The following is a 22,075-nucleotide window of genomic DNA, read 5'->3' on the forward strand; positions in this document are numbered from 1 at the left end:
GATTTGTCTTATAGTCTGGTTCTTACAATAAACCTGTCTGCTTTTCATAATAAACCTGTCTGCTTTTTATAATAAACCAAAAACTGTGTATTTGGGGTGGAAGTGATTAGATTCTTAGCTCTGGAGGGAAGGGAGAAATGGGTATGTGGTTCTTGATTAACCTAAACCAACTGAGTAACTAGTTCTTTTGCCACAATGATTGGTTCAGGGATGGTCAGGTGACCTAAGTTGGCCCAATCAGATTTTTGTTTGATGATGCTATGAGGGGATGGGGAATGAGGTGTGGCAGCCAAGGAGACATCCTCTTTCTCTTTCCTTGCCAATGTGGTATGTGTATACGAGGCCTGAAAATGCTACAGTTATTTTCTGCCATACAAAAAACTAGTCTGAGGAAGGAAGCAGAGGAGAGTAGAGATATAAGAACCACAACAATGGGACTGGAAGTCCTGATCAAGCCATACCTGATGTTCATTTTCGTTTGTGTTTTTCAGAGACACCAATACATTTATTTCATTTAAGAAACCAATTAGAGTTGGGATTTTTTTGTTGTTGTTACCTAAGACTGAAAGCTTCTAATTAGTCTAGATGTGGATCTGAGAATGAATCTGATTTCAGGAGATCATATCAAAGAAGTAGAACAAGCAAGACACAAATTTTGTGAGCCAAGGTCAAAGCTAACACAGAGATCCGGGGTGAAGTTGTAGAGGAAATGAAAACAGAGCAGCACAGAGCCAAGTGGGTGGCCTTAGTAGAACTCTGGGCCTGGAACCAACAGCATCTGTCAGGGGGAGATCAGCTGTGGGGCCCTGTCAGGACCTGGCCTTGAGGGGGTTGGAGTGGGGATGACCAGGAAAAGAAACTACGAGGGGACAGTGTAAGAGACAGCCTCAGGCAGATGGTCAGTCATAGGACTGGGGCCTCAGCAAGACTGTCTACCCTGCCTGGACCAACTGCTGGAGGCTGCCTCTCATCCAGTGCCACGCTTGGTCTAGGACGAGCCTGCAGATGGAGCTGAAGCAGGTGAGCTGCTTTTCTGATTCAGCTGGCCTGGGGCTAGGGCCAGGGCTCTGCTTCTAACAGAAGTCTGCCTTCTGATGCCACAGTCTGCAGAAGATGCTGGGAGAAACCCAGTTTTACTGGGTGTGATGGAATTCACTGGCTGCCTCAGCTGGACCTGACCTTGGCCTTGGTCTACTCCTGCACCACACATTCTGCTCTCTGCTACTCACAGGATCCTGTATGAAAGCACCCTGGCTCCTGGGTGAGGCCTTCTCCCATACCTGCCCCCTTGATTTCTCGACAGATCACTCATTCTCTTCCTTGCAATTTCATCTCCCTCCTTGGAGTGGATGTTAGGCCTCCGGCCCCTATTTTTAGGTTTGGCAAAACTATTGGCATGTGGTTTTTGGCCTCCTCTGTCCTCTGTCTCCAGCTTCTTGGAAAATCTGGATGTGTCTCAGGATTGGAACAGGGGAGATGATGTGCTGGGTTTTGTCTGGGGAACAATAAGTTAGAAATCAAGGCATATGGGGTAAGCTGGGGTAGCCTGTGGGTCTCCTGCTGTGTTTATTAGCCTGAGTCCTCCATCTGTGGTGGAAGCAAAAGCCCAGCTGTGGGAGATGCCATCTAAGTATAAGAGAAACTTCTAGCTGCACATTGTTTGGGTTAAGTACAATATTAGGTTGGTGCAAAAGTAATTGAAAGTAATGGCAAAAACCGCAATTACTTTTGCACCAACCTAATACTTCCATTGTTGATCACGGGCTACCACCATTTTGCTAATGTGTCTGTTTTCTTGGCACTGACCCCAGCTCCTACGCCCCAAACTTCCAAAGAACACATAAAATCCAAGGCTAATCATAAGAATGCAAAGATAACATCTGGAGATTTTAAAATCATAGATCCCCCATTTGGAAGGAGAATGGAATTTATAACCAACTGATGTGAGCTCAAATTCAGTCTTAACTACCTCACAATAGACCCTTTGCCATCTGGGGGGTACTGAATTCCCCAGTATCAATTTTCTTGCCTGTAAAGAAGGATGATAACTATCTTAAAACTCAGTGGGTGTATTTCTGCAAATATTTATACAGAATCTAGTGTGGTGCCTGAATGTTAGAGAAACTTAATAAACAGTAGCTGTTATTTTTAACATTAGAGGAAATTCTTTAAATGCAACATGTCCTGGCCTTAGACATTTTATAGTCTGCCTAGTACTAAAGCTTCTGTTTCATCTAAGGAAGCTGAAGATGAGACCCACCAAGTGGATTGTTTTAAAGCCTTTGTCTTGAGTTTGTAGCAAATGCTTTATTATGAGCTCACTCATATTTCCCCACCTTTACCATTTCAGGCCCTTTCCACTGCTGTCCTTAGATCTCTTTGCCTGGGGGTTTCCCCTGGGCCCCAAAATCCACTCTGCCCGGGCCCAGCAAGCTTGAATGCTGGGGAATTAATATCCCTTAAGCGCAGTCTTGAAGCAATGAATGACGGAAGCTTGTGGATAAATACTCTAGCTCCCATGCCTCCTTACGTGAGATAACTTAGTGGCTCTCCCGTTAAACTGTCTCCAAGTTCCCACAGAAGAATTAGATCTCAGTTGCCCATAGTGATAACTGGCTTGCTAACACACTTTCCTCCGCTCCTTTCTCTTCCCTGCCTGCCTTCCACACTGTCCCACAAGCACTTCCTGGGATCACCTTTCAAATCAACTGTTTGCACTTGAATCCTTGCTTAGAATCTCCCTGGGAAACCTAAATGCAGGCGGATTTCAATTCAGAGGTGCAACCTCTGGGTGCTGCTAGGGTTTGTTTAAACGAGCCAGTATTATTTGAAGAAAGGCAAATCTAGCCAAGATGAGACGGGCCTTGCCAAAGAACATCAGGCACATTTTGACGATGCCAGTAGGGCTGATGTTGGAGCTCTTTATTATAAACTGGAGCCATCTGCCGGCCTGTAATAACCTGAATATGAAAGTCCTAACCTGGGATGCAGTTAAACTGAATAATTTCTGTTTGTGGTTATGCATTTAAATCTTCACATGCTCTGAACGGCAGATTGAAATTCATAAGTACGTTGTTTTACAAAACTGGCATGAAGTCCTTTCAATACAATGTGCAAAATTCATTAGTATGTTGCATCAAGAGCTCAGTGTTTTCTCTTTGTTGTTATTATGCTTCGTTTTTAAATAAAGGAAACTTGTAGGACCACAGCCTTGTAAATGTCTCGCAGTGATGCCAAGAACCTCTCTGTAAGCCACTTTCTAAGCAGCAATTTCCTTTTTGTCCCATAAAACTCCCCAAAGCACCTTAGGCGAACACTGAAGCGAGGGCTATGTTTGCAAACTGCAACTACAGCAGACATTTAATTACACTGAATTCATCAAAACCCTAATTGAGACAGGAACTCAAACCTTATAGCTTAATTACTTTAATTTCAGATGGATAACAGACTTGGTCATGTGCAACCCTCCATGCTGAAATTCGTAGAGGGAGGCCCACGGGCACTTTCTGGTAATTCTCCCAGCCAAATGAAAGTGCAGATCAACATAAATAAAACGCTAAGTGAGACCCATGATTGGATTTATTAATCGCTTCAATTCCCAATATCCAGCCTTTGCCATAACATTCCACTGCACCAACTCCACCGCTTGGGAGAGCTTCTCCCTGTGTGAGGCTGGGAAGCTGCCATTTCTTTTTTTTTCCCTCCTACTGGTAGACAGCACAGAAGTAAGTACCAGTTTTTTGAGATTGTTTTTCTATGAACATCTCCTTACTTTGATTTCCATTTAGGAGATCTTCTCCCTGACCATCTCTTCCCTTCCCATTGAGTATCCTGTGTCTGTTAATTAAGCTGTAGACACCCTTGACTGTTAGATAAGTTCTATCAATGAGTTGGTCAAATTATCACAGTGATCTCGGTGGAATTTGGAGGGGAGAACCCCAGGGATGCTATTCTGAGCATTGCTAATGGTGTCTAACTGAGACTGACTTACCATGTAGAACAGGTGCTATAGTTCATCCTGATGGCAACACTAGGAAGTAGGTGTGCTTATACCCACTCTATAGATGAGAAAAATGAGGCTTTGAGAACATAAGTAACTTCTCCAAGGTCTCACAGCCAGAAAATGGCAGAATCAAGATACAAACCCAGACCCACCTGATTCCCCAGCCCATGTTCTTTCCAAAACATAATTTTGCTTTCTCTGCAAAGACTTGAAGGATCCTACACAACCCTGAGCTGGATGGCCTTGAAAATCTCCAAGTGGGCACAGGACAGGAAACTCAGAAGGAAAGGTTGGCATCCAGAGTCATCGCGTGGACTGCTTCTCCCAACAGTCATGGCTGTTACTTCTGTCCATGGCTATGGGGTTGTGAGGTGAGCCAGCAAAGACCTTCTGGAGTGAGTGAAGGGACAAGCACCAGCATTTTTTGGAGTTCAGAGAGCCCTTTGCCTTTGATGCAGGTGTTCCAACCAAGCTGGGATGAGCCGCGTTGCTAATGAGTGATGAGCCACACATGCATCCAAGCCATTTCATAAGTAATTAGTTGTGTGGCACTGACTAGATGCTCCCCAGTCATTTGTTTCATTTCTCTACATTATCTCTCTTCCTCTGGGCTTGCTTTTGAATCAAGCTTCAGGTACAAATGATGAATGAACTAATGACAACACTAATAACAGCTAGACTAATAACCATACTGCTGATGGTGACAATGCCAATTAGGAGAGTGCTAACAGCGACAGACTCTTCTGCTGTTCATCTCTGGAAGGCCACGGGCAGGTGTCCAAGGCAAAGGAGAGCCAGGGAAGTGCAAATAGCACCAAAGGCAAAGGCAGAGACACATTTTTTAAAAAATACTAACTACATTTATGGGAGATTTAGAAAGCACATATTGTGGGTCCACAAAATCTAAGACATGAGCTCACTGACCGAAAGGATGACAAGAGGGAAATCATTCAGTCTAGGGAGCTGAGCAGAGCTCAGTCACCACGTACTGGGAGCCCCTTCTCCTGAAAGAAGGAACCCGTCCACCTGTGGGCCCTGGAGCTGAGTCCCGATGAGACCCAGGTATCCCTCTGCGTGTCACCTGAAAGCAACTGATACACCAGGCAATCCAGACAAATCAATAGACATGAAGATGACGGAAGTAAAAATGGGCAGCGGGGAATGCAATGGTGGACCAGGGGTGTCCTGCATGGAGACCCTTGAGTCTACATCAGCGGAATGGGCAGCATGGGGTGCCCCTTGGCGCTGTTGTGAGGTGAGGGGCCTGGCAAAGGGTGTGGGGAAGGCTGCCCCGGGGCTTTCCTTAGCCCCCTGACCCAATCAGCTGCTTCTAGTAGAACAGCGCACTGTTCATGTCAAGGCTGCTGATCAAGTGATTACAATCAACAGTTTCCTTGATATTGTAAGTGGAGTAGCCTCCACAAGCTTTTAGAAGTGACTTTTACTAGAAGATACACAAAGTTGTGGGTATTTGGGAAGAGACCTCAAGGTTGTGTTGTTTCTGAATAAAATTCCTATGAAGAAATTTAGGATATCAGAGTTGGCAAAACAGTTGCAAACCCTGCAAACAAACCTCCAGGCGCTGCTGCAGTGTCTGTAGTCTCAGTCGCCCAGAGCCTCCCCTGCAGTGAGCACCTTCCCCAAGCTTTCCAAAACAGACACCAGTATTCATAAAGAACACAGATACCAGGACACCACCTGGAAGTGGCATCAACTCCATAGGTAAACTGCAGGCTTGCAAAGCCCTTCATGACCCCAAAGGCACGCTAAAACAGAGAAATGAAATGCTCTACTATAGTCGAAAAAGGTTAGACTGTGTCCTAAACCACGATGACTGCACATTGTGTTTAGCAGATTCTCATGTATTTTACTTCCACTGAGCAAAAATCATACCTAAAAGTGTTCTAGGCTATTCTAGTTCAGATCAGTAACATACCAAAATGAGTGTGGAACCCTTCAGATTGTAACCCACATCTTTCAGGCTGGTTAATTATTTATGTGGACCTGAGCATTCTATCATCAACATGGAGACCAACCAATGGTGGCTTACCAGTTTCCACTTCCAGCTGGGCCAGCATCCTGGGATGTGAGGTCCTAAATCACTGCTGCCCAAACCACTGGGCCCTGATACAAGTTGTGTTCCAGCAAGACAATCTCCTGCCTAAACTCCAGGACTCCCCTTTCCCCAATATCACATTTGCCATCACAAAGAAGCCGCCAGTCTTACCTGCCCAGCAAAGAGCCCACAGACACCAATGATGCACAGGATGTTGAATACCGCTGAGCCCACGATGGTGCCAACTCCCACGTCGCCTTTGGTGATGAAGACCCCTGTAACACAGATCCCACATCAGCCTGGCTGCTGTGGCCCTGTTGCATTCCAAAGTGGGCGTGGGGAACCTTTCATAAGCATTAGATTGTTCTCAGAATCTACAGGAAACAGCTGAGCGTGGAGAGAGCTTTCTAATCTACAGAGGGATGACTGCTGCACAGGAGTGTGGGGGGCTCGGGGTCTGGGACAAGTTCATGCACAGTAAAAGCATCACTTAAATAAAACAACAGCAGATGGGAGGCTGATGTTCTACTCATTGGGGCCCCTGGATTATCATTTTCTATGAGAGGCAGACAGTCTCGGTCTGGGGGCCATCTCTTCCCAGAGCCCCTTTCCTTCAGACAGTGAAGGGCTGAGATGTCCCTCAGTCTGTCACCTACCTATGACCGATGTGAACAGCTCTGGGGCCGAACTGCCCGCCGCCATGAATGTGGCCCCAGCCACATCTTCACTGAGGTGCAGGCGCTACAGAGGAGCAAAGACAAAGCACAGGTGAGTTGGGATTCCATCTGGGAAGAGAGGTGACTGTGACAACAAGTTCAAGCCCTGAGAAGCAAAGCCTGGGGCTTCAGTGAGAGCAGGAACGATGGGACCTGGGGCTGGTACTTAGTCCCTCTCAGCCCCCTTCTCCTTCTCACAGAGCCCAGCCACTGTTGCCGAACCCCTGCTGAGCCAGAGCTCCTCTCAATGCCCTCCTCAAGGGACAGGTTTGGGGAGGGAACTGCATGTCCTTATGAGCTAAAGCCTCTTGGGAAGATCTAGGAGTCTTCAACCCAGTTCCCCCAGGGGCTGTGCAGATGACAGTCAGGAGTGGAGGTGGGCCCATGGGAGGCCACAGCAGATAGTATGTCTGAGGCTATGATGGGGGCATTCACCTCTTTCTATGGGAGCATTGCCCAGTTCCTTCAGTGTGGCCAGATATTCTGATTTTTAAGAGATGCCAATAATCCAAACTTTTATGCAAAGCTTCCTGATTTTTGTGATACTATGCTGATCTCAGGCTAAATGAGGCTCATGGTAACCAGTTTGTGAGTCTTTACTCTAGGAGGTTATGGAGGCATGTTGGGGTGTGGATGTGGGGATCACCCTACTGAAACCCACTCTCCTTCCTTGAGGCAGTCTGGAAACCCCGGGATTGGAGAGTGGGAGGGGGGGCTTAAAGCTGAGAAGAAAGTAATGAGGCATCAGCCCTGCCAAGATGGAGTTTATACAATGAGCTCTCCATGTTACCCTGTTTGTTAAACCAAAAGGTGATTTGCAAGAAGACAAGGCAATTATACATTAGAGGCTGGTTACCAGATTTTGCATTTCTGCATTCAGTCATGACCCAGAAAGTGTGCTGCTGGCTGCCAGCATACTTGGAGTATGACAGTTCCCTCCTGGCAGTCAAGCTTCAGTGACATCCTCCTCTTCCAGTGGCACCAACAGCTGCACTTCCTTGCTCAGCCAGAGAGGGGCAGTGTGGCCCTGGTGTAGGTCACTGGCCTCCATTGACTGACTCAGAATAGTCTGCAGGAGGAGTCCTAATGGAGGATTTTAATCTAGGATCCTGGGTCGCTTCGCTGTCGGCTGGACAGCGAAGCTTCACATGGGATGCTGAGCAGACCCTAAGATGGAGGCACACATACTGCAAAGTTGCAAGGTGAGGCTGTGAGGGGTGTCCAAGCACTCCCGTCCCATGGAGCTAAGAGTTTGTGAGTGAGGTAGCCTGACCCACAGCTCGCAGCAACCTGTATGCTTTGCCAAGACCTGCCAGGAGGCGGGAGCCGTGTGTTGCTGTGGTTCTGTCCTGCTGGGGTATTAGTTGTAGTATCCAAACCTTGGGTTCATGTCCAGTTCCCCCCTCTCCTTCATCCAGCCAGTTTGTTTCTTCCTCCATATCTTCTTACATCCCTCCATCATCCTCAGTTCACTTCAGCCCTGGCAACATCTCACAGGACTCTAGTCTTCTTGACTCTGGACTCCTATCTACCATGACAGAGCCCTCTAAAGCCCTCCCCAGCTCCTTCCAGAGCTTGGAATAATTCCTAACGCCCAGCCTGGCATGCAGGGCTGCCGGTATGCTGGTGCAAAACCCCATCTTGGTTTTGCGGCTCAGATGTTCTCTCACCAAATACCCTTCCTCAAAATACTTGGCCACTAACACCTTCCCTCTAAGGGCTGCTCTAATCCTGCCCCTTGCACAAGCCCTTTCTTGATCTCCTCCCAACTCTATCCCTCACAGCATCAACCTCTCCTTCCCCCACTCTCTCTGCACTTTTGCACTTGCCAATTCCCCGCCACTTCCTTCAGCCCCCTGTGGATATTACCCTGGAGCTGCTCTGCAGCTAGGAGCCCCAGGATGGGATGGGACACACTGTGTGTGATCTAGTTTCCTCCCAGCCTCTGGCATAGAGCTTGGTCCAGGCAAAGCCCAGCTTAGTGCTGACATCAGAGGGGTGAGTAGTGTTCCAGAACTATTGTCACATCTTCCGCTGCTCAAATGTCCCACTGCTGTCCTGGAAGCCTCCACATGGGTCCCAAAGCCTCCCACCCTCCCCATCTGACTTCATCTTTCCTAGATGAGCCTCTGCTCAGCCCAAAGCTGCCACCTCATGGTCCTTGGAGATGCCAGGCCCTTCCTCTCATTCAGCTTTGGTTCATGTTCACTCTTCTTCTTGAAATGCCTCTCTCCCTTTCCACCTCAGTGCAGCCGAGTCTGTCTACTGTGGCACACAGGATTTCTCTAAACTCTGGAGACCCTCTCTGCATGTCCTGCAATGATATCTCTTGGCTGTTCAAAATCTAGGGGCTGCCATTTCACAGAAGCAGAAAGTGAGGTCCAGACACAAGGAGAAAGTGAGGTCCAGACAGGGGAAGGGGCTGGCATGGAGCAGGTGCTTTGCAAGCATCAGGGCCGGACCCCAGTTTCAGATCCTGGATCACTGCCTTTATCTCCTTCTCTTTCTCCCAGTTTCTCTTCTTTGCCTTTTCCAGAACTCCACATTTTTCTGCTTTTAACTTTAAAGTATTTGAGACTGAGTGAGAATCTGCCCTGACCTCCAAGCAATGATTTGTTGAATCGTGTGGATTTCTCTCCCTACTCATCTTTCACAAAAGCTGGAAACAACATCCTTCTGTGTTTTTCTGCCCTACTCTCAGTTTTAGTCTACGAGCAACCATGAAACACACAATATCGAATCATTAAAAAGTGATTAGGGAAAGCACAGGCAGTAAACAGAGCCCAGCGCCGAGAGGCCCTCTAGGCCACTGCTGGTGGACCCACACCATGATCCTCTCATCTTGTGAGAAAGTATAACTCCAGGGAGAATTGATCCCACGACTCTTAGAAGATGTAAACATGTCAGGATCTCTATCTCTAAATACATGTAAGCTCTGACCTCAGCCCACCCACCATTCACAGACATAACGTTTCCCCAGCAATTAAGGCTGTTTAAGGTCCATGGAGCCAACACTATCTTTACAGGAGACAGGCACGAGGCACCTACTCTTGTTATATGAATCTTGCTTATAAGACCAGATTCGGGGTGGAAGGAGGGAGAGCCCAGGAAAAGGTGGTTGCTCTTCTGTGCCCACTCCTCCAGTATCGCTGTGGGTCCGGGCAGTGCAGCCAGTTCTAACAACACCATGACCTGATCCAGGCTCGTCTCTGGATAGTGGAGCAGCAAAAAGTCTGAAGATTTGGGACTCAGGCTGACTTGGGCTCAAATAGTGACTCTATCCCGTGACCCAGGGCAAGTTGCTCAGCTTCTCAAGCTCTGGTTTCCTTGTTTGTAAAGAGGGGATAATATCAGTCACCTGGCAGAATTCTTGAGATGATGAAAGACAAGTAGACATAGTCATACACACTGTTTAGCGACTGAACCATATCAGGGACCTAGTAAAATAACACCCCCTACTTAAACATTTTTTTTCCTTTTCCTCTCCTTAAAACTTTTTTTTGTTAAAAGACTCACCCCGCCCTCTTTTTCTGCCATTTTCTGGCTCTTTGATTGCCTCCCCCTACAAGGGCGTGAGTATTCACAGGTTCTGTGGATTTCCTCAACTGAGTAGAACACGTGCTGACAGCTGTATTGACATTTCCAGAATATAATTTTGATGTTCACACCAAAAAATTTGCATGGGAAAGAGAGAGAGTGGTTTTGCTCTGCATGAAGAATAAACCACCCAATGGTGGTATTTCAGAGATCACAGAGGACTCCAGTTACAGGTGAGGAACACCTCCTCCCCTTCAACATAACGTGACCCCACTCCCAGGTGGGAGTCCTCGGACAAAGGGCCTCCCCACCTGCCCACTGTGCATTTCAGACGCCACCTCACTTATTCTGTGCTACCGTGGAAGGGAGCCCCTCCTGTGACTCTCTAAATATTCTTATTGTGGGACACTTTTTATTTATTTAAGTATCCAACACTAACTTCCAGGATGTAGAAGTAACTGTTTAGGGTATGCGGTTCGCTAAGTCTGTGGTTCCTGCACCAGGCAGCAGCCTCAGCATCACCTGAAAAACGTACTAGAAATGCAAGTTCTACCCCCTCCCACTCTCCCAAGACCTACTGGATCAGGTACTCACAGGAGAGAGAAGGAAAGGGAAGACACAACCAGTTTTGAGAACTACTGGCATACAGAAACCGAGTTCCGGACAGATGTGTCTGAGGGAGATGCCTTCTGGAAACAGGGATTCTGAATTTAAAAATAAATAAATAAATAAAATGGAAAGCTTTCAGATAAAGGAAACTACATTTCCAAACAGACAAAGAGTTGAAAGAGGCAGGAGAATGAAAGAGTTCTAGATCTGCTGAATATTTTTTGATGAAAGGGGTTTAACTTGCTGTTCAGCCTGGCATGCACTGTGATGATTTCTAACAAGGACACTTTCCTGATCTCTGTGGCCAATTCTTTCATCTCAGTGCTTCCACTTGGAGCATTTCTGTATATATACAGAGAGAGGAAGTGTGGCAGAGGTATGCGGTTGGAGGTTTTTAATCCTGTGAGGACCCCAAGGATCATCAAAGGAGAGTTATAGAGGCAGAAGGAAACGCAGGAGAGAGGGGTAGAGGAAATGACAGAGAGAAAGGAAGAGTGAGGTTAAAAGGAAAAGAAAATGGGGAAGGAAAATACAAATAGCACCATTAGTTAGGTCTAAATGGAGTTGCGGAGGTTGGTCCTTTGGGTTTTCATCTGATTATTGATCGGTGTCATGAAATGCTCAGTGGACTGATGGCACTTTTGTGCTAATAATGACCATCGCTCTCAAACATGCTGATGCCTAGTGTTTCCACCGCAGCTGCCCTGCAAGGGCTCCCCAGGACCTTGGTGAGGAGGCTGGAACAATACAGGGCACAGGTTCAGTCCCCAGTCTGGCTCACACATACCAAGAATATGAGGCACGTACCTCACAGATCTTTTCCAAGGAAGGGACGAAGAAGTCATCACACACAATGGCCAGCGCATAGAACATGTATATGGCCTGGAAGAGAGGAGATAAAAGGGGTTAAAGTTAGAGCGAGGCAGGGCCAGGAAGATGAGGGTCCAGCCACCTTCTGCTTTGATAATGTCTTCTGTCATCGTGAATTCAACATCTTAAATACCAAGTCTTTGCAATGCCCACAACACTCCCCTGTGACCTGGTCCCAGCTTCCTCTCTGATGTTATCACCTGCTACTCTCCTTTTGCCCACCTCCCTTTCCATGAAACATGCCATGGATTCCTGTCTCACGGCCTTTGCACTTGTTCTTCCCTCTGCCTGGAACACTCTCCCGCAAGATAGCCCACTGGATCACGCCATCACACCCTTCAGGTCCCTGCTCAGATGGCAACCTCTTTCGCCCACTCCCATTTCTCTCTATCTCATTTATCTCTTTGGTTTTTCCCGATATATTATATGTTAAATTAATTCACCTATTGTCTGTCTCCTCCACCAGAAGTTCATGAGGATACGATGTCATATAATTAATTTCATGTAATTATTGCCATATCCCCAGCAGTCAGCACAGGGCCTGGTATATAGTAGGTACTCCATAAAGGTATGTGAAATGAGGGAATAAATAAATGAACACTTCCAACTGAACCTCTTTACTCACCAGATCCCTGCAGGAAAGCTTTGCAAACTTGCTTCTGCATCTTGGTCAGCTATGACCAGGGTATCACCTGGAATTCTACCTTCTGGCCAGAAATTGCCTCTCCACTCTATTCAACCCCATGTTTCCTCTCTAACTAATGAAATCTTACTAGGATTTCAGTGTTGATTGACCACTCAACATCCTTCTCCCACTCTTTCCTAAGGAGACCCCAGTTTTGTCCAAATATCCACCATGCCGCATGTGGAAGGTGACCCTATCCTTTTCTCCAGGAGTGGATGCTGATTGGTCAATCAGTATGTAGTATTCATTAGCTGTGGCTATTGGTTCAGAGATGAGCACATGACCTAGGCTGGCCCAATTAGAGAGCAGGAAAGGCTTTTAGTTTTTGCCAAAGGGAGCCATTTCTCACCCTCTGTTGCTGGTTGTGGAGGAGGAAGCTGGGAGCCCTCATTGCCGCTGACAGTCATATTGAAGGAATCTGACTTGAGAGGAAGTTGACCCTGAGTCAAAAAAAAACCTAAGCCCTTGATAACATCCCTGAGCCCTTGATCAAGTGCCCACCCTGCCTCTTGACTTCATAACATACCATGAACACTGTTGAGGCCAGTTTGATTTAGAACATCTCTGTTACTTGCTTCTCAAAGCATCTAATAGGTGTGGTTCAAGTTCCAGCAACCTCAGCAGTGACATTGCGTTCATTTATTGACCTCCCAGTCTCTTTTCCTTTTGAGAAGTGCTCCTCAGGATGGGAGTCATACATCCTCTCCAACTCACACAGGGCGCAGACATGACCCAGGATAGCCATAGATCATCCATGCCCTGTCACACAGTGGAGAGTCAAGGACAGGTCTGTAAGGGGCCAAGCAGAGATAAATGGAGAAGCTGAGGGAGAGACACCCTCTTTTTATGGATATAAACACCCCACATCTGGAGCTGCTAGAGGCAGCTGTCATATAGAGAAAACTTGCCTGAGAAGAATGCTGCTCTCACAGTGAGAAGCCGACCCAAGAGATGGGATAGGCACATGCACGCACACACACAGGCACACACACATCCCAAATGACACCATGTGACCCCTGACCCCAGCTCCAGTCTAAAATCAAAGTGGACTTTCCAATTTCATGAGCCAATAATAGGCCTTTTACACTTAAGCAATTTTAAGTTTCTGTCACTTGCAACCGTCCTTCATGAAGCCTTCTGTGGCAACCCAAGCATGAAATGATCTCTCTTGCCTTTGACTCTTGGCAGTTGCACTAATGTACCCCCAGGGTCCCTGCTTTGCATGAGCTTGTTTGCTTTTTCACATATATGTTTGGTCTCTTCCATGAGATCGTAAGATTCTAAAGTATACCTTAATGCTAGATCCTGTGGAAATATCAGACAAATGCACAAAGACATATGCACTAGTATTTTCATTCCACAATTGCTGGCTACAATAAGTTATCAAACTTAGCAAAATATACCTTGGGGAATGGGTTGTATAAACTGTGGTTCATCATTCAATAAGACGTCCTTAAAAGGGATTGTGTAAATCCAATATGAAGTGACAAGGAAAGGCATTCACAATACATTGCTAAATGAAAAACAGCATTACAATCTCTTTTTTATTACATAATCTATGTATATGTGTACATACACACATTATATATTTGCATATAAGAGTTTGTAAAGCCATTAATCAAAATAGTGGCTACATTTCTCTCTCAGTTGGTGTGACTCTATCTGTATTTTATTATCCCTATCAACATTTTCACTCTGAAATAGTATTTCTTCTGTAACTTTTGTAGGTGATGGGAGATTTTAGAGATAAGAACTCTGTCTTATGCTTCTTTAATTTCTGAGGAACCTGGGATGCTTGGCATGGAGAAAAAATCTCAAAAATAACTCATTAATAGATCCATTCATAATCTGTACAAAATTATTTGCCAATGGGCTTTTTATTGAAAATAGTCAATTAAGAATAATTCTTGCTGTATTTTGTAGCCTGGGAAAAATCGGAAAATACATTCCCAAATTGCAATGGACTCAAACCCTCTTTTGCTGTATGACTTGGCTGATTCAATGATATGCAAGTTTGAAGATTAGCTTTGAAAGGACACTCACATTCGGTAATCAGGATACAGAATTGCACATCTGTGGATTAATCAAGATCTAAATAAGCTGTCCATAGCTGACATATTCAACTCACTGAAACAGCCAACACTGCCTAGAAGTCCATAAACCATCTCACCAAGAATATGTTCCAGTATTACGTATTGATCTGGTTTTGTGGCAAGAAGTTCCATCTAAAACACTGTTATATCCATGTTTGGAGGGGGGTGAGAAATGAGATCTGCCAAGCACTCAGGACTTTTGAGGATAGTGACTGTCGAAAGCTGTGTGAGTTCTCATGAGCTGGGCAGCATGAGGTGGGGATGCTCACTGTTAACCAGATGCCCTTTGACATAGCACCTCTGGGCACCCAGAGAGGCCTGGAAGGCGATAAACCCTTGCCAGCTGCAGAGCCCTTCCTGGCACCTGAGGGTGGGCCTGCCACTCTGGCTACAAAACACTCTGCTCTAACTCTCTCTCATCTTACCCACTGGAAAACAGGTTCCTGCAGCACAAGCAAAGAGAACAAAGGAAGAAAATGTAGGTTCAAAGTCAAATTTTAAGATGCAGAAAACCTACTAGTTGATGGTACTATGAATACAACTAGCACAAATAGCTTTAATAGAGTAAGGCATCTTTAGGTTACTTTGACCATTCTTTTATTTTCAAAGGATATATTAATATCATTGACAATAATAATAATAATCACATTTGCCACTGTTTGTTGAGACAGGAATTCCAGGCATGCTCCAGGTTTATTACCCGGACTTTCTCAGTTCTTCTAAATCTTGTATGAGGCAGGGAGTTACTGGTTGCATTTCCCAGACGATGCAGAGCGTGTAGGAACTTGCCCAAGTACACATGGCCAGCAAACGGCAGGGCTTAAATTTGACCCCAGGACTCCCTCCAAGCCTTCCCGCAGAGCCCAGCTATTTCCCTGTATAAAGATCATTTTTGGTTCACCACCCCATCTCCACTTTTTCTGATGTTCAGCTCATCTACTAGTGAGCTGTCTTCTCCAACTGCAGACAGCGAGGGATATTTTTAGAATTCCAGCCATCCACTTTTTGGGGCTGCCTGTCAGAGTCATTGAAGTTCTTTATCAATATTATTATTTTTACCAGATGCACTACAAAATATGAGACAGATTTGAACTCTCGAAAATGCTTGGGCTGGCCCAACACCCTGAGGCAGCCCAAACATGCTGTAACTCACCCTGGAACCCAAGCCCATGGCTTGGCTACAGCAGCCGGTACAAGTGAATGTGGGGTGCCTTCTGGAAACAATGAATGATGGGCATCTAGAGAAGATGGGGGGTCTTTTGGAATTTCATCTTTACTCTCATGACCACAAGGCTTCTCTTACCAGGGAATTTTTCAGAACCCCCTGAGTGGGAATCTGCTTTGGCATTGATCGTGTGTAGCCTGGACTGTGAGCCGTGTTTTATGTTCATGTCTCTGGACTCCCTTTTGTTTTATGTTCATGTATCTGGCCTCCCTTCTACTGAGGGTAGCATCTGTGTCCTCACATATTAATATCCACCCCACCCAAGCGTGGGCTCTCTCTATATGAAGTGATGGATCCCAAGGAGGGTAGTGTTCATGGAGTAGCTGGCGTTGCCTTTTTTTTTTTTTTTTTTTTTGAGAGTGTCTCACTCTGTCACCCAGGCAGCCTTGTTCCACTAGACTCAAGAAATCCTCCTACCTCAGCCACCTGAGTAGCTGGGACTATAGGTGCATGCCACCATGCATGGCTTTTTTTTTTTTTTTTTGTATTTTTTTTTAAGAGTCAGAGTTTCACCATGTTGCCCAGGCTGGTCTCAAACTCCTGAGCTCAAGTGATTCACCCACTTGGGCCTCCCAAAGTGCTGGGATTGCAGCTGTGAGCCACCGCACCTGGCCTGGTGTAATCTAGCAAGGGAAATGCCCAAGTAGCACGGACAGGGTACAAGCAGTTGCTAAAAGCAACACAGCCTGGAGCCTTGGAGGAAGCCCGGGGCATGGTGTGGGATCTCCCATCAGGTCCTAGACTTGAAACTTCCAAGCTGTGTGACTTTGTGTGACTCTTCTTATCTTGCTTACCCTTCAACATGGGCCTCATCACTGCATGCTCCCTGGTGCTTATAAGGCTGTTGTGAGAAGTAAATGAAAAGCAATGAGCAAAGGGGCTTAGACATAGCACAGCCCTTCATGCACTGCCATTGTCGTGGCAACAATAAGGATGCCATGAGAACATGCCCAAGCTAGCCTGCTGGAGGAAAAGAGACACGGCAAGCAGCTAATCCCTAGACGTGGGTGAGCCCAAATGAGACAGGCCCCGCCCAGCCCAAGTTCAACAGTTCAGCTGAACCAGAAAAACCCATGAACCAATGAATTGTTTATTGTATGTCACTGAAGTTGTGAGGCCTTTTGTTACGCAGCATTATTGAGGCAATCAGTATGTTGATAGTGTCCTTTGATGTACAGGTAACAGATACAGCCCAGATAATTAAAAGAGCCACAGTGAAAAAAACAATATTGAGTAACTTCCAAGAAGCAGACTTGAAAAATTCCTAACAGACAAAATGACAAGGTAGAACTTTCAGGGATAGCTCCACTCAGCTGAAATAATATTTATATGTTTAAAGCATACACTATTCAGAGGCCACCAAGGAAAATGATGATTCTATTCTGAGGCAGACCTGCCTTAGGATTTGAAGAGTTATTTATTTATTAATTCAACAACATTGTGTGCAGCACCAACTCAAAGCCAGATGCACTGTTTGGTGGGAAGGGTCTAAGATTTAATAAGTTACTGTCCTTCAACAAAGAAGAATGGCCTGAGGTCCAGTTGGAAGTACCCAACATAAGAAGTTCACCTTAACTCAGTGTGGAGATCTTAGGATAGAGTTCTGTAATGTCGCAGATGCTGTTGGTGGCCTATTCATAGTTATTAAACCTTTAATTTTGCAAACACAACTTCCATTTTGTTCTGAGTAACGATATGCTCAACTCTTCTGGCCTTCTTGGATCTAGTCATGGCCATGTGACACAGTTTTGGCCAATGAGAAGAAAGCACATATTCAGCTAAAGTCACCCTATCTTCCAGCCTGCAACTTGGATGTGATGTCTGGAATGGCAGCAGCCATTTATGACTATGAGATAACAAGCCTGAGGATACACACCAACATGTTGAGGGCAGCAGGGCGCTGAGGATACCATGCACCATCTGGACTCATGCCTGAAATCAGCTTCTTCCGTATTTCTAACTATGTGAGAAAATGACTTCCTTACTTGCTTCACTCACCATTAGCCGGGCGCTCTGTACTTGAAGCCATGTGCTTCCCTAACTGATGTGGGCCACAAAAGATATGCTGGGTAGAGGTAGTGCAAGGAGAAGATAGAGGAAGTGGCTGTTGACCCAGGATTCTGAGAAATAATTAGTACCTCATCAGGTAATTTCAAAGGTTGATTGGGACTAATAAAACTAAAGAACTTTGTCTACAGTGGTTAAACGGAAAAACACCTAAGATAACAGGAAATCATCATGGCCCATGACATAATAGAGGTGAGCAGGCTCTAGCTGGAATGTTGATCTACATAAGGGCTTCTGAGTACTGAGGGCAAATGTATTTGAATAGCAGGACTTTAACCCTGCTGTTTTATGTTGCATCGACAGTCAGCGGTTTTCACAAACAATTTCTTTTTACTACATCATCTGCACTCCTGTCTCTCTGTCTTTAATTTCAGTGAAGGTGTTGTGGAGAAGCAATTTTTAGGGAAGCACTACAGAACTGTGGCCTTGGTGGAAATTGTTCTAAATCTTAAATCTCCCAGGGAACATGGCTGGAATCATCATAATAAAATCTTCCTTTTCCTCCTCTTTTTCATAGTTTCAAGTGATCACATATAATTAAGCTTGGAAGAGAAAAGTTACTTTTTAAAAATTTATTTTCCCTGATCACAGGCTCTGTATCTAATAGCCCCATGAGGACAAGGTGGAACTGACCATGGGTCTGCTGTAGGGTGCTGCTACCAGTGTGGATATCATTGTTCTGGAACCATTCATTGATTCTAGTCACTAGAGAGAAATGCTCAGTCTCACAGTCCAGGTTCTGAACAAGAGGATTTGGGGTGGGAGTTTGCAGGGAAGAGGAATGTAGCAGAAGGCTGTTGGTGCCCCTTCCCTTCACCATATTCTTCAGGCCGCATTAATTTAGAAAGCTCCATTGACTTTCAAAGACCAGAGTATTCCTCAATTTGTTTGAAGACTTTTGATTTAACCACACGAGGAAGTCAAGAAATGCTTGAAAATTAACACCCATGGGAGCCCTCAAATGTTGAGAGTTGGCATATCAGTACCCGTGACTGGGCTAACTCTATGCTGTCTCCAGAGTTTCCCAGCTGAATTAAGTTTCAGGTGCCCAGAATATTATGTTGCATTGCTGGCTTGGTTATGGACCTAGTTTTTTTTTTCTTTTTTTAGAGATGGGGTCATGCTCTGTTGCCCAGCCTGGAGTGCAGTGGCATGATCATAACTTACTGTAGCCTCAAACTCCTGGGCTCAAGGGATCCTTCCACTTCAGCCTCCTGAGTAGCTGGGGCTACAGGCATGCTTTGCTAATTTTTTTTTACACAACATTTTTAGAGGTGGGGGGCTCCTCCCTATGTTGCCAAGGCTGGTCTTGAATTCCTGGGCTCAAGCGATCCTCCCCTCTAAGCCTTCTGAGTTGCTGGGATTAGAGGCGTGAGCCACTGCACCTGGTTCAGGTCATGTACCTTTTATTAGTAGCTTTCACTTTCCTGTCTCACTTCCTATTCCCCTACTGATGTTTTCTTCCTCTTTTCCAATATCACTTACATTTAAATCCTTGTCTCAGGGTCTGCTTCTGAGAGAGCCCACAGTAAAACAAGAGGGAAGTGAGTTAAGGAAGATTGTGAAGGGAATGAAATAAAATTTTAAATCACAATGGGCCACTCTCAGAAACAACTGCCTTCCTAATATATACGGGACCCTCTCCTGAGTCCCACTCTATGGTTATTTAGTCATTTGGCATTGGGAAAGTCTTTGGGAGCCATTACCAGCTGAATTAGTTATCTTGCAGGGGCTCAAATTCCAAGGGAAATGAGCATATGTGAATGTACCTGCACCATTAACATAAATCCTTGGATTATTTTACTTTAAAGGAGTTTAAGGTGCCCAGATGTGTCCTTGGTCATTTAGTGTTCTTCAAGGTCACCATACTGGGGTCCCTGTTTTGGAGTCTTGGGAATGAGAGATTTGCCATCTCTGGAGAAATGTTTCAGCAGGAAAAGATTCTTTCACTTTCCCCCCTTGGTTCTCCTTCCTTTTCTCCTCTCTCTCCCTCTTCCTCATTGAAGATGCCTTTTTCACAGTGTCCGCTTGCTGAGATATTGACTCCTGTGTTACTGAGGAAGTCATTTATTTCTTTTGGTTGTCAGTTTCTCGGGTGACCTTTGCTGCTTCCCCTCGAAACCCACTGAAGGCAGGCTCTGGGAACAAGGTTTGTGCAGCTAGGCTGATGCTGATGTACCCCCTACAGGGCTATACTGTGAGTCCAGTACACACCTTCTCCATTTACCTCCCCACCTGAAGCAGGGGACAATGGGCCTCATCTAGCCTCACAAGTGGGAACCTGGGGCACAGAGAAGCCCAGCAGCTCAGGCCACATGACTAGTAAGTGATAGAGGCAGGATTTGAACCCAGGTGACCCACTGGGTTCAAATCCTGACCACCACACCACACCATACCACATAGCATTCCAGGAAGAGGACAGCCTACTTTCTATTAGAGGAACGTCTACAGCTCTAACCTCCATCAGGCCTCAAATCCCCTTCTATGGAGACTGAGGCTCTTACCCTGGGGTCCATAAGCCCCTCTATCCTCCAAAGAGCACTCAGAAAGGATTTGTGAGTTTGCTAAGGATGCGAACAAATTACGTCTTTGTTCTCACTAACCTGTAATTGGAATTCAGCACTTCCTTCCACTATGAATACAGGCAATATGCCACAATAATACTGGCAAAACCTGGGAATATGTCCCCAGCAGAAGTCACAGATCTTTCATATCACATTACTCATGTTTCAGAGTATCTATCAAACTATCATTTGTGTTCATCATTACTTCAAAAATAAGTAGCTATGAGACCTAATGCTAGATCTTCTATCTAATGTATTAACAAAGTATCCTATGTTACCATATCACTTTATTTATCCCCGAGTCACCAGGAAATGCAGATAAAATGGGGGTCCCTAGCATCACTCCAGAGGATCCATTTAGCAATCTGGGTTGGGCCCAGGGATCTCCATTTCTAACCAGCACCAGGTGGTGCATGGGATCACACTGGGGACATTCTTGGACATTTCCTGGTCTGTTTCCATAAAACTCATTGAGAAGGGGTCAATGATATGGTTTGGCTCTGTGTCCCCACCCAAATCTCATGTTGAAGTGTGATCCTGAATGTTGGAGGAGGGGCCTGGTGGGAGGTGATTGAATCACAGGGGCAGCTTCTCCAATGCTATTCTTCTGAAAGAGTTCTCCCAAGATCTGCTTGTTAAAAATTGTGTAACACTTCCCCCTGCTCTCTCTCCTGCTGGCCATGTGAAGATGTGCCTGATTCCCCTTCACCTTCTGCCATGATTGTAAGTTTCCTGAGGTCTCCCCAGAAGCAGAAGCCTGTACAACCTGCAGAACTGTGAGCCAATTAAACCTCCTTTCTTTATAAATTTCCCAGTGACAGGTAGGTCTTTATAGCAGTGTGAGAACAGACTAATACATCCAGAATAGTGGGGAGGTCTAGTGTACCTGTCAGGGTCTGGGCAGAAAGCAGAAGACAATTCAAAAGTGTTTGACCAAAGAGAACTCCTTTCTGACTGAAGAGAATTTAATGAAGGACTTATTTGCAGCAGTGCAGTCAGGATTAGGGGAACCAGCAAAGATGGCGGAGACCCCCAGAGCCTAGCAACAATGGGAACCTTTGGCCTGAAGGTGCAAGAGGACATGGAGTTGCTGCAGCCTGGTAAGTGTGGGGAAGGGGGTTAAGAGCACGTAGATGATCACAGGAGTGGAGGGAAGCAGCTGCTGCCAGACCCTGGAGAGCCAGGAGGGAGCAAAAAGAAGTGCCGGGGCCTCTTATTCCTCCTGCCCTCCCCTCTCCTGTCGCAGCTTCCCATCAATTGAGGTGAAAGCTAGAGGTGTGGGAGCCCTGGGGCTAAGGTCCTTAGAGCCTGATCTCCCTGTCCAGAGCAGGGCAGAGAAGAATGGAAAATGGGAGAGAGGTTGGAGCACAGAATAACTACCCAGGAAGCTTGAGAAAGGATGGAAAGGAAACGGGAGGCACAGGTGGGACAGAAGGGCCACAGGAGTGGAAGGATGAGGAAAGGGACATGAAGAAGTCCTTAAGTCTAACTCAACATAAAGACATCAGGCCTTTATCACTTCCTTGCCTTCACTGCCGATTTACTAAGGCCCTCAAATAAGTACATACATGATGAAATCATTGTACAAAACAAGTACGTGCAAAGCATCAAGACACAGGAAACATAAAAATACAAGTAGTGTGTCAAGAG

General features: G+C 45.8%; 1 protein-coding gene across 4 annotated transcripts in view; it reads right to left on the reverse strand.

The window, feature by feature from the left end:
- SLC24A3 (solute carrier family 24 member 3) overlaps positions 1-22,075 on the reverse strand; it is a 503,439-nt gene that overhangs the window by 132,759 nt on the left and 348,605 nt on the right. For all 4 annotated transcript variants that reach the window (XM_077951123.1, XM_077951122.1, XM_015149569.3 and 1 more), the window contains exons 4-6: positions 11,729-11,803; positions 6,716-6,800; positions 6,231-6,334 (exon numbers count right to left, since the gene is read on the reverse strand). In XM_077951123.1, coding sequence (XP_077807249.1) covers positions 6,231-6,334; positions 6,716-6,800; positions 11,729-11,803 — 264 coding nt within the window. The remainder of the gene's footprint in view (positions 1-6,230; positions 6,335-6,715; positions 6,801-11,728; positions 11,804-22,075) is intronic.

Source organism: Macaca mulatta, chromosome 10 (assembly GCF_049350105.2).
Source record: "Macaca mulatta isolate MMU2019108-1 chromosome 10, T2T-MMU8v2.0, whole genome shotgun sequence".
NCBI lineage: Eukaryota > Metazoa > Chordata > Mammalia > Primates > Cercopithecidae > Macaca > Macaca mulatta.